The sequence below is a fragment of the Sylvia atricapilla genome, chromosome 19 (assembly GCF_009819655.1).
Source record: "Sylvia atricapilla isolate bSylAtr1 chromosome 19, bSylAtr1.pri, whole genome shotgun sequence".
Lineage (NCBI taxonomy): Eukaryota > Metazoa > Chordata > Aves > Passeriformes > Sylviidae > Sylvia > Sylvia atricapilla.
The window spans coordinates 4789491-4802884 of record NC_089158.1 but is presented as its reverse complement, the minus strand read 5'-3'; the positions used below and the strand labels follow the sequence as shown (position 1 = coordinate 4802884).

At 48.5% G+C, this 13394-nt stretch overlaps 1 protein-coding gene across 1 annotated transcript in view; it reads right to left on the bottom strand.

The window, feature by feature from the left end:
- The window catches only part of EXD3 (exonuclease 3'-5' domain containing 3), a 246180-nt gene that overhangs the window by 110222 nt on the left and 122564 nt on the right, over positions 1–13394 (bottom strand). Inside the window, exons 18-20 of the mRNA XM_066332574.1 lie at positions 11731–11901; positions 5195–5248; positions 3030–3161 (exon numbers count right to left, since the gene is read on the bottom strand). Coding sequence (XP_066188671.1) covers positions 3030–3161; positions 5195–5248; positions 11731–11901 — 357 coding nt within the window. The remainder of the gene's footprint in view (positions 1–3029; positions 3162–5194; positions 5249–11730; positions 11902–13394) is intronic.

Below are 13394 nucleotides of genomic sequence, written 5' to 3'. Positions count from 1 at the left end.
ACACGGTACCTTCCTGATGGAAGTATTTCAGCTATCTGAAAAGAAGAATAATGCAAGATACTCAAATGTGTGCAGAGATGACAGGCACGTGGCATTTGCATTTCAAATAGAAGGAATGGGTTTGTAACATTTTAAGGCTATGAAATGTAGAAATTCAACAGGGTTTTTTTGCATGTCACCAAAAGATGGAATAAATCTTATTTTCACTCAGCCCCACTAAAACATTCCTAGCCAAAGGCCGCACCAGGCCCAGCTACAGCTGCTGTGCAGGGGTGGCTTCACCACGATCATCACCAAGTCCTTACAATGCAGCACTTGAGCAATACATGGAATGAAAAGGTCATTCCTGCACTGTCACTGACACCTTTGGCAGCAGTCTCACTCCTGGAGCCTTTAACTGGAGTGACCAAGCTGAAGCCCAGCACAAGTGGGAGCAGAAATGCTGAGTAGCCCCTGGATGACACTCCCTGTGCACTTGCTGCTCTAGGTCAGACAGAGGTAGCCAGTATTTGCCATTGTTTTAACAGAAGAAACAGCAGTATTTTGGCAGGATTACAAAGCAAGCCCATTCTTTACATCTGCAAAAGAGACCCTCTCCACCCCTGCTGAGGGAGTTGACAGAGGAAACATATTTTCCAGCAGTTTTGGGTACAACATTGAATCTGGACCTATTTTTACCATTTGCTCTGCACTACACGCATTAATTGTTACAACAACATTTGCTGCCATATTCACTCCAGTCGTTTACAGAACAGAAATCCAGGAGACAAAACAAGCTCCTGCTCCATGAGACAGAGGGAGCAGGCAGGAAGCCACCTCGCCCCCTGTGACACACAGCCGGGGCTGATGGCACAGATGACCCATCCCCTGCTGGTGGCTCGGGTCCAGAGAGGGAGGAGAGGGGCCCAGCTCATGGATCAGCACTGCCCATCCTCCTCCTCCTGCCCAGCACGGACACAGCAGCACTCAGCTCTTTCTGGAGCCCTGATGGTGTGCCCACCATGCTCCCTCACTGCAGGGACAGCCAAAACTCTCTGTCACCAGGGTCACCCCCCCAGCAAAGCGCTCTGCAAGGAGGGGCAGAGCTCAGAGCAGTCTGGTAGCCCCGAAGTCTGTGACCCAGAGCAGCACAGACAGGCTGGCAAGCACAGCTCAGCAGTTTCAGGATCCAGCCTCTGTCCTAATTAAGCCCAATTAGGTTTGCAAGGAATGAGGATGTCTCAGGAAGGATGTACAAAAGAACTGCTGTGGTCTCTGTAGGCCATGGAGGTGCAGAGCACCCTCCTGAAGGCAGAAATGGCCATTGTTGGTGTGGGCTGTCAGTTTTCTGCAGGAAGGATGATCCCACTCCCTGGGCTGCCCACGGCTCCCCTTGCACACAACCTCTGGAAGTGCAGCTGGGAGAGCTGGGATTCTTCTCCAGAGCACCAGCAGCACATCAGCCAAACCCGTGCTGTCTGCAGAGACAGCGGAGCAAAATCAGCTCCAAAATGCCAAGGTCTTAAATGAAGGTAAATATGATTCAGAACAGGGAAAAATTTGACAAATCAGTATCTTCCCATGCTGAGGGGTATAAAACATGCAGCTGTTCCACCACCACAAGTTACTGGGAAGGCATTTCTCCTGGAAGTAAGAGAAGACTTAGTATATATTCCTACCCAGATTGATTCCCCTATTTATATTGTAAAGTAAGACAGCATGTACTAAACCCATACAGCTAACCAGTTCCAGACCCAGATCCTGGGTGAGGGGGCCGCTTTCCATCATCTGCTGCACAGTCTTGTGCATTTATTAGAGAGCACAGAGTTTCCTGCAGCATGGTTTTGTGTGTGTGTGCTTATTTTTGTGGTATTTCAACAGCCATCAGGAGGAACAGTGCTATTTTATGGGATGTCAGGGAACCGGAGAATCCACAAGGTTTTTTAAAGGTTTGTTTAAAACAGCCAAAAAGCAGCGTGCCACTATAAATACATATATGTATAACAACTGCAATCTGTTCTGGGACAATAAAACCACAGGGCTGAAGACAGTATCCCATAGCTGAATATATCCATTTATCCTGCAGTAAGATGAACCCCTGTTCTGTGGATCTGACCCACAGGGAGTTTCGTCAGTCTCCTCTCACAGCCAACCTGCCCAGCTGGACAACTCTCATTTGCTCTCTAAGTTACAGATCCAGTTTCAACATCTGACAGCAGATAGAAACTGAGGGGCAGGACACGCTCTTTGGTGTGTCTGCTCCTACACCATCTGTGCAATTCCACCGGGCAAGGAGACCCTAGATCTCCACCATGAGACATCAAACCACACTCATTGGCTTGATTATCACTAAGAAAAAGCTAATTTTCTAACCAACTTGCTTTTTTTTCCTCTCTTTAAACACTGATAAGGTGAGAGATGCTGAAGTTCCCTATTGGTTTCTATTGCAGTTTGGGAAGGGATAGGTTTTGGTGCGTTGCTGTAACAAATACAAGAGTGAAATTGGAAGAGAGTGATTTGAGCTAACACAATTAAAATTTATTCTTAACAGCAATCCACAGATATCCAGCACCAAACATAATCTGGAGTCATCAACTAGCATGGACATGAATTAACCTAATAGCTTCTGAAAAAAAAAAAAAGTCCTATGAAAAAATCCTCCTATTAAAGTAATTAAGTGTTAACAGAATCACAGAGCCATAATTAAACATGGTTTGTAATTAAAACAGCATGTGTCCTAGAGAGAGAACACAGCAACAAAGGGAGTCTAACCATGACAGCTGATGCCAAAACACACGCCAAGTACCAAAAATCAGAAAAACAGGCAAGTTTCTAGCAAAGCTGCAGATACAGAGCCTCTGATCCTCTGACTGAGCCCTCAGCACTGTGACAGATGTGACTGCACTCAGAACTCCTCACGGCTTGGCCAGGTGCTGCCAGAGTTTAAGCAGGACTCTTGGGAACCAAGGAGACCCCGAGGGCCAGGCCCAGGGGAGCGAGGCAGCGCAGTGGGCGGGCGGGAGCCGGGGCTGGGGCCAGCCTCGTCCTACCTGGCAGCGGCTGAAGATGTCACTCAGGGACACCTGCACGTTGAAGTGCCTCAGCACCTGCAGCGCCTGTTCCTTGGCCTTCTCAGAGCAGTTCACGGAGAAACACCTTCCTTCTCCCACCTGGGAGCGCAGCTGCAAACCAGAGACACCAGTGAGGCCAAGCGTCAGCACGTGTCAGGCTGCTCTGATACTCCTGTCTTGGTTTGAATGCTGAATAGTGCTTGGATTTAGTGTGTGTTTACAGTCTGAATTCTGGTCTGAGCACCACAGTTGGTCACCTAACAGCCACTGCGGCAGGGTGCAGGACTTGACTCTGACTCCTGAAGCACTGCATGATTTTGTGTGTATGAAATGTCATTTAGGCTGAGAAAGGAGGCTCAGGAGGGACCTTCTCACTCTCTGCAACTCCCTGACAGGAGGCTGCAGCCAGGGCTGGCCTCTTCTCCCAGCTAACAAGGGACAGAACAAGAGGAAATGGCCTCAAGGTGCTCCAAGGGAGGTTTAGATTGGATTTCAGGGAACATTTCTTCACAGAAAGGTGGTCAAGCATTGGAAGGAGTTGTCTGGGGAGGTGTTGGAGTCATCTCTGGAAGTGTTCAAGAGTCATCTGGAGGTGGCACGTGGAGACATGGTTTAGTGGAGACCATGGTGGCTTTGCTGGGTTAACAGCTGGACTTGATCATCCTAAAGGTCTTTTCCAACCTTAACAATTTCAGGATTCTATTCTATAGAATATGTCCAAGTCAACTCATAATTTGGTGAGGTGGTGGTGACAGGGGCAGCAAAAGGAAACTGATTCCAATCCCAGCTTTCTGATGAGACAGATTCCACAGAATGTGCCAAAGCACAATGATGGAAACAATGTCCAGTGACCAATTCAACCTCTCTGTTCACACAAATGTTTCACCTGGAGTTCCCTGATGGCCAAGAAATTTGAAGGGGTTGATGTGGGGCAGTCCCTCAATGTTTGTTTCACATCCTGCAGAGAAGTCTGCATCTGGGAATGAGCACTGGGAATCCCAGACACATCTTCATGACCATGTTAAGAACTCATAGGAGTGGGATCAGCTACACACCAGTAAAGGAACCTGGCAGAGCCATCTCGTCCTTGTGGAGGGTATCCAAAGGCAAGGGAACTGAGGGAACCAGATATTTCCCAGTAATATTGTACCTGGAAGCAGTTATTTTCCTTTTGCAATTCCTACACAGTACTTTGAAGTTAGACCTCTGTCAAACAAGATAATGGTGGATGCTGAATTCCCTATTCCACCAGGCTCAAGGAACCTGAAGGGTGGCTGCACTTGCCTCACAGTGTCTGTGGGCAGAGTTTTATTCCATACTCAGATTTTCCATAGGAAATCAGCAACCCCTATTCTGCAAATATTCTGACTGGCTGCCTGAGTAGCTGGCAAATTTTATACTGACAATTTGTGACAAACAAGTCCTGTACCCTGGCTCATGTGAACAGAACTCTGGCTCATCCAGAACAGTTTCACTCTTCCAAATGGATTTTTGTGCAGTGAAAAATTGCAAAGGACCTGCAACAGGACATCACAGCATTGCAAGCACTGACTTGGCAGGTTCAGCACTGCATTTTGAAGCGTGTCTGTGAACAGCTCTGAACAGCTGGTACTGAAGGCAATGTTAGGCTTTGCTTTGGCTTTTTTCTTTATCTGTAACAACACAAAACCTCTCCAGCTTCCACCAGATCCATGCTTGGGGCCCTCCAATCTCTCCCTTCTAAGCCTGAAGAAATGTCTCTGAGGGCTGAAACTCTCTCAGTGTGGAGCCAGCCAGCAAGCAAGAATCTCTAGGATAAAAAGCACAGGAACTGAGCTGCCTTTCACCTGCCAGGGAGGCCAGACAGAAACACACTGTTCTGGATTGCTTGGCTTGATTTCCACCCCCGCCCCCAATGGAGAGTAATTGCTCTCCCCCACTGATGCAGCAGTGAGAATAAGTGTAAAAAAGCATTACACCCCGAGCCTTGGTGGTTGAGAGCAGCAAACCTCTGAAGACCCTAAATGTAACTTTTAGTGGAGAAAACATGAAAAAGCCAAGCCAGCTGTTGCATTCATGTCTGACTTTTCCTCTCCTCTCCCCTGCACACCCCAGACCACACAATGATCAGTGCCAGAAACAGGCCAGCAGCTCGTAACACTCACAGTCTGATATGGGAATCCAGAGGTCAAAATGACTCTTCCTTCCTGTCGGGCAATCTGGAAAAAACAGTACAAATCCAAATGAACAGGGGCTGAAGTTACACTGAGTTCAAGCTTTACTTGCAGTCACAGAAGAGAGAAGGTGAACTGGAGATATCAAGTGTTTCTCTCTGTCAATCCACACTTGGCCAAGAGTTCCTGACAGCAACAGCAGCTCAAGGTATGGCTCACCCCTCACCCCCTCCCTGCCAATCTGTGCCTCATCTCCCCACGTGCTGGAACAAGCTGCTGGTGCATCTGTACTACAGATGGCCCAGGGAACCATTCCACCTTGAAACAATCTTATCCAAAACCAGTTGGTTGTTTTTTTTCCCTTAACCCAGACTATTTCTATTTCCCCAATCTGTGTCACAAAGAAGGAAACAGTTCTGCTGCATAGGGGGAAAAGTAAAAAAAAAAAAACCTAAGCAGGTAATTCCAGAAAAAAAAAAGTACCATGAAATGTGCCTGCAAACTTCCTACCCTTTACAAAAAATGCTCCTTAGAGAAGAAAGGTGTTATTGTCCTGGCAACCCAACACACAGGAGCTATGCACCTTTCCAGGCTGCATCTCCTCTACAGTTTATCACCTCCTGACTTGCAATCCTGAGCTTTTGTCAGAGGCCTGCTCCTTCAGGTGGAGGGTCTGTGCTGAGTTACCAAGGAACTCATCACCTTCCCACAGGGCTGGGGACACTGCAGAAGGGTCAATGCCAAAGAGGGACACAAGGGTGGAAGTGTGACTGACCTTCCTTCACAAGATTGAATGACACTCCTCACTCCCCCTCTCACCCTCCTGGAGGAAGGACAGAGCCTCATGGCTGCAGCAACAGAAGGATTCCCAAGGATTCCCATGTGAAGCAGGACTCAGCTCTGATCCTGCAGGCAAGAGATCAGCGCTTTGAAGTAGGCACAAGGTTATTTCTCTCCTCTAGCTTGGATTCTGTTGGAAGCCCTCATGTTTTTCACTGACTCCAGATGTGTGTCATGGAGGTCTCTCATCTGGTTCAGAGTGCAGCAGCTCTCCCTGGATCCCTCTCTACCCTTGGCAGAAAGACACGTTTGGGGTCAGAGTCCTGCTGCACTTCCCAGAGAGAAACCAGCGAGCACAGCCAGGGGACACCAGACAAACCAACCACGGCTTTAAAGCTCTGTCTTAGGCAGTCATTCTCTTAAGACTCACTGGACCTATGGCAACAGGAAAAAAGGGGGTGAGGGTCCTGAAGGCCCTGTGCAGGCAGCTAAACAACTTTTTTTCCCCCTTTTTTTCCTCTTCCTGAGCTTTCAGGTATCTGCTTCTCTCCTTTAGTTGTGAAGTCACTTTTTGGCTGAAAGTTCTGCAATGAGAAAGTGATTGGCAACAACTTCTAAAGCATCTTTCTACAGGCAAAATTACTGGATTTCTTTCAAAACCAACCCTCTCTCTCTCAATAAAGAAAAACCCTCTAAGAACAGGAGCCTTGAAGGGGCAGAACAGACACCCCATGCAGTCCTGCTGCTGAGCAGCTGCCACAGCACTCTTGTGGCACATGAGTGAGGGAAGTCTGGTAAGGAAACAGCAAAAGGTCACCACAGGGATCTGCCAACAAGGGAAAAGGGATGTGAAATTCCTCCAGACTCATGTTTGCTTCAGGGTAAGTCTGAGGATTTCACAGCTGGAACACTCCATTCTGACTTCCTGCATCCAGGGTTAATTAGTTCAAGCTTGATAAATCCCCTTATCTAAATGACTCTGCAGAGACAGGCAAAGAACATCAAATAAAAAAGAGAATAACTAACTTTTTTTCAATAACTCTTCCAACATGCTTTTCTGCCTCTGGAACGACTGGGAGAAGCACACAGAGCCAGAAAAGCCATGTGATAGCACACATCTGACTGAGACCACAGAGGGTATGTGCTGGAGAAAAGGGCACAATTCCTGCTTTTCCTCCAAAAGCAACAAGGGAAGGCAGCACTGGGACCGTGGGGGAATGTGTGGTCAGGGATGCAAACCAGAGGAAAAGAACACCCAAGGCAGCATTTTGGCACGGGTGTCAGGGACCTGTGCTCCAGCCCAAGTGCTGCAGAGAGGGCATTGGCCTCAGTTTCACAATCTATTACAAAGATAATATCAACTTCCTCTGGAAAAGGCTCAGACCTTCTGGAGAGAAAGCACTCCCTAATCTGTTGGTACAACTGATTAGCCCTTAACGTGCCTGTCTGTTCAGCCAACTTCCATCCTGCAGAAATGAATGAACCCACGGGAATTACTGTCAGAGAGACCTCAGAAGGGCAACGACTGAGAAGAGAGGGCAGAGAGAGCCTTTGTTTCCAAGTCAGCACCAGCAGCAGGATAATTCGTGACAACCTAAAGTGTCCTGAACCAAGGCCAAAGGAGGTTCCAAAAAACAGCAGCACGAGGCTGTGGATTTGTAAGTGAGACGTTGCCAGGTCTGTGCAAGACACATGTTGGGCAATGCCACATGTCCTTGAAGAGCCAAACTGCAGTCCAGGAAAAGCTGTGTTCCCCTTGCAGTGATCCTGAGCCTGGGCCAGCAAAGCCTCACTTGAGATCAAAAGGGAGTGGACAGAAAGTGTCTGCCCAAGGATATGTGCTGGAAAAGCACCCAGACAAGGATCTACTAGAGAAGGGGATCACAAAATCCAGTCCAAACCCAGAGCCTCTCCCTGTAACCCCAGGCTCTTTTAAAAGAAACAGTAAAGGAAGAGCTTAACAGCTGTGAGCAGCCTCAGTCCAGCCCTCCCAGCATTGCAACCCTAAACTCCTCTTGAGCATTCCTGAAAAGTATAAATTGCACAGAATTATTGTAGAGTTTTGTAACATGGCCTTAAGTGTCACACCAAAACCATCCACCCAGTTTTGTTTCTCTGTGCAGACCCATTTGTATCAAGGTCTCCAATGAAAGGCCTTCTCCTCCTGCTGACCAAACATCAAAAGCCAAGTCTTGATCTTAAAGGCAGCACAACTCTTCATCTGCCCTCTGTGAATTTAGCTCCCCACTAGACTAAAAAGACCAACAAACCTGGAGAATGCCATCTACATCAAAAATATGGAAAAAGCCAGTCAAAGCTGAGACAAGATCCAAGATTAGATTGCCCCATTAGGTGAAGATCTGCTCGCTGCAGGATTAAAATCCCCTTTGTGTCACCTGGCTCCAGATCAGTCTAGGGCAATTTAGATCTGTGTGCACAATGCTCTATCTGGCTCCTGAGATCCATCCAGCCTGGCCCTCCTCTGCGACTCCCTGGTTCACCTGGAGGTTTGGAGGGTAGGTGTAACCTTGCAAGGGAATCTTCCACAGCATGGGAGCCTCAGGAAGCCAGTTTTACTTGCCTTCTGGTTATTAGCAGACTTCAAAAGATACTAGATTTGCCTTAGCATCAGATTATCCTTAGAGATGAGGATGATTTTGAAAACCAAGAGCAAAGTCCATTAAAAAAAGAAGGTAAACCAACCCAGAACTCAACTGAAGCAGCTTTGAGATTCCACTGAGTCTCTTATTAGAAATCTAAGAGACTACCAACATTTTCTTAACAACTTTTGCTCTGCCCCTTAGGTACAACCTTGCAGGATCTACTGCAGTCACTCAGGCTGCTGGGTGATCCTGTAAGGTTGGTATGAGAAGGATCCCACTGCTTTGCCTGAGTCTGCAAAATTGCAGAGAAAATAGGAACATCCACTTTTCCATCTCCTTCCAGTCACCTAGAAAACTCAAAAGATAGGTTTAAGATTCTCTGCAAAGAGAAGTTTGCAAAAGACAAGATAGAATCATATTGTACTTTGGTTTAGAAGGGATCTCTAAAAGGTTATCTTGTTCCAGCTCCCCTGCAGTGTGCAGGGACATCTTCAACTAGGTCAGGGTGTTCAGAGCCTCCATCCAACCTGACCTGGAATTTTCCAGGGATGGGGCATGAAAGACCTGGGTAGCAACACAACAGGCACAGGGACAATTTTAAGTAAAGAAACTTGTATTAATTGCAAATAACATGTTGCTTATAGGGATAAGTGCAAAGGCAAAGGGAGGATCACCCAAAACCAGCACCTGCACACAAAAAACCTGCTGCATCCCAGAGATGGGATCTCGACATTCTTTACCCCATGGAGTGCCTGGAGCTGGAGTCAGAGTCCCTGAAGAGGAATGGCTGGATGGACACAGCCCTTCTTCAGAGAGGCCACACAGCAGAGAGGTTTGGGTCAGTCTGGGCCACTGCCCAAAGTCCTGCAAAGGCCCTGCCCAAGGGGCAGGACTGAGCAGTGCTGCCAGGCAAGAACATGTTGGGGACAGCACATGGTGGGTCCCCACCAGCTCTCAGTGCACAGGCTGCAAATAATGTCAGGTAAACGAGCTTGTCCAGCATATCTGGAACTAATTCCACCTCCAGCTGCAGACCTGCTGTGCCACACAGATGTGTGCACAGGCAACAGCAGGTAGGACAGCAAGGTAATATGGTAAAAACTGCATGGCCACCTCACTGAGTGAGAGGGCTTAATAAAACCACCCCCACTGCCCTTCTGAGAGGCTGCTGTGCATGGGCAGGAACTGAAATGCTTCTGTAAGGACAGCCTGCGAGTTCTTTGCCTTTCACATGAGGACAGATTTAACCAGACACACCTTCAGTATGAATTTCCACTGTTTGTCCATTTCTACAGATTTGCTGTACCCGCACTTATGGCAGGCAACTTTAATCTGTCATTTCTCCAGTCAACTCCTAATTAAATAGCACCATTAAATCACAGACTGCAAGCTGGGAGCATCTCACAGCAGACCAACAGAACCACAGAATGACAGCTTCATTAAGGCTGGGAAAGACCTCCCAGGTCATCAGGTCCAACCATTCACCCAGCACTGCCAACTCCACCACTAAATCTGGTCAGCCAGAGGGTATCCAGTGGATCACAGTGCCAGAGGCCCTGCTCTCACACCTCTGCAGATCTGGCACGATAAACTCACCATGACAAACACAAGATAAAATATTTAGTCAATAACTAAACAGAACAACACGAAGCAAAACACAGGACAAGGGTCTCATATCCATGGGAATGGGGGTTGCCAAACCAATTCCTGCCACATGTGCTAGTCTAAAGAACAAAATAAATAAAATCCATAATTGCCCAAGCACAGCTGAGGAAGTTCTCAGGCTTTTAAGCTTAATTCCAACTAACAGAGGGTGAAGACTCATCTGCCCACCAATACTTGATGCTACTTTAATGAAAAAAAGGAATGAGAACAATAAGGAGGAAATGCCAGGTGTTGGAGGAGTTCTTGGCACAAGGAGAAATGTAGTATGATAAATCATTTGAGTGAAAAGACTTTAATGAAGAGCAAACACTCATGCTGTACACTCTTAGGTGTTCCTAGTGACACCAATTTGAGACTGTGCTGGGACAACACCCAAACCATCTGTCTTGTACTCAGTGACCAGGACCCAAACCCTCTGCTGGCCTTTGCAATAACATTCCCAAGTTTTTGGGCGTATGGTGGTCAACACTGAACTTTGATTCAGTCAGGACCAGCCAGATATAAAACAGGGTGGGAGGAGTCTATTTTTATCTTTGATTATTCAAGCCCAGATCAAAGGCTCTGAAATACAGTAACACTCCATGGGCTTTTGATAGTGAAAGGAAGTTTGTCCGGTCACCATAGAGAAAGCAATGTCAAACATCCTGTCCATGGCACGATAAGGGATGGGGATGAGAAGTGGAGACAGGGCTTGGGGAGGCACTGAGAACCAGTTTGTTTAAATAACTTGTGCAAGTTTGGCAAGGAGGAGATATTAATTATTTCTGCAGAAGTTAGAGCCTGCCCCGGATTCGGGCCAAGCAGACATCTGAAGAGGAAACATCCTGCACACCAGGCCGGGTGATCCATGCATACTTGATAGCACTCGCTGTGTGGGCTGGGTATCTGCTGACTCCCTCAAAGGCAGGGAGGCCCTCTGGGAGACCTGGACAAATCAGGGAGCCAGACAATCACCAACTCCATGAGGTTCCACAAGGGAAAATGCCAGACTCTGCACTTGGGATGGGGCGACCCTGGATATACAAACAAACTGGAGAATGAGATGCTGGAGATCAGAGCGACACAGGAGGGACCTGGGGGTGTGATGAATGTGAGCCAGCAGTGCCCTGGAGCCAGGAGGGACATGTGTGTCCTGGGGCCATCAGGCCCAGCATTACAGGCTGGTCAAGGGAGGGGACTGTCCTGCCCTGCTCTGGGCTGGGGTGGCCTCACCTCGAGCCCTGAGGGCAGTTTTGGGCACCACAATGTAAGAAAGATATTAGGCCATTAGAGAATGTCCAAAGGAGGGCAAAGAAGATGGTGAAGGGCCTTGAGGGGAAGCTGTATGAGAAGTGGCTGAGGACACTTCTGTCCAGCCTGGAGAAAAGGAGACTGAGGGGAGATCTCATTGCAGCTACAATTTCCTGGCGAGGGGAAAAGGAGGGGCAGCTTCCTAGTAAGCCCATCACATCCCCGTGGAGATGGAAGCTGTGAACTCACCTCAGCAGCTTTCCTGTGGTCATCCTCATTGTCCAGCAGCCGCACATCCACACCCAGGCAGCGCAGGTAGCGCCCCAGGCCCTGCAGCATGTTGTCACAGACCACACTGAACTCCTGGGGGGAGATGGGGGCAGGCGGGCATGAGGCCTCTGTTCTGGGTCCTTGGCATTCCTAGAGAAAGGCAGGAGATCCATAAGGAGCAGAAGGCTGATTCTCAGGACATTTGTGTTTGGCCTCCCTGCTTTCATTCACCCACCACAGCACATCCAACTGCCTCTTTGCACCTGTGTCACCACTGCCCCATACTCTGCAGCATCTCTAGATCCTCCTTCCCAACCTTTCCACATTGCCATCACCACCTGGGCAGGGGCAGAACATGGTGGGGCTAATTCTGGATTCACCATTGTCTCTCTAACCACCTGATGCAGGGACCTGCAGGCTTTCCCTGGAGAAGTGCCAGCCTGGCCTCCAGTGCTCTGCACAGACATTCATCTTCAAGAAGTCATAGAAACATAGTCAAGGCTGCTGTTCCCATAAATTAGTCTGCAATTAATAAACATGTGCCCAAGTTATGATTTGGGACAGAGAGGTAGACAAGGCAACCACATCAACTCTATTATCTTTGGAAGGTTAAAAATAGGCAGTGTCTGAATTCTGTTTGTTTTATTTCAAATGTCTGCTGCTGGGGGAGTTCTTGCACTTTGAGGACTTTGGCTTTGGGAGGGTCTCAGAAGTACAATAGCTAAATTCATGGAGGAGGGAAGTTATTAAGGTATTTCCAATGTCCAGCTTTTGACTCCAGGAACCTGAGGCAGCTGGGATGACTGAAGGACACTGCCAGCAGCTATGCAGAGAGCCAGCACTGCAGATCAGCTCTGCAGGAACTGGCCCCAAGCTGGAAATGCTGTGGCACACCAGGCAGCTTCACCTGGGCCCTCCATGGGAACCAGCTCAGGTCTAGGGGCAACACTGGTGTGACACTGCAGCTCCCAGCAGCTGGTCCCTGCACCCAGGGCTCTGCAGCACTGGGCACACTGGGCTGTCACCAGCTCCTGCAGGACCCTGGTGGATGTAGCTGTGACACCAGAGCACAGTGACAAGGGATGGAGCTGGCCCCTGGAGCTGAGGCAGCTGGAGATGCTAGCCTGGCTGCTGCTGCTGTTCAAACAGATGTGCAGGAGCTCCAGCTGGCTCTCAGCCAGTGTTTATCCAGTGGCCAGCACTGTTCAGTGGAGCTTTTTCTAACGTTTCATGCCAGCAGAGAGCAGAAAGCTTATAAAGGAGAACAGTCATTAGCCCCACTTCAGACAGTGGACCAGGAAGCACTGGGAAAGAGGGAGAAATCTGCTTTTTCTGCTGTCCCAGTCCAGGTTTTACCAACTGCTTCTCGTCTGATGAATCTGACTGTACAGAACACAAAGATGGCACTTGGGTTTCCAAGGTGATTGAAGCCTGAAGTGCTCACTTTTCCCACCTCTGCAGCAGCCATCCAGCTCTGCTGTAACACACAACATTCCCATGACCACAGTGCTCAGAGAGCAGCTCTGTGTTTCCCTGCCTGCTCAAGGCCAATGGATGCTGCACATTTACACACAGATGGACACAGTCAGCAGCATCTCAGCCCAGCCATGGAAGGGGGCACTTCAGGATGGACATCAGGACAT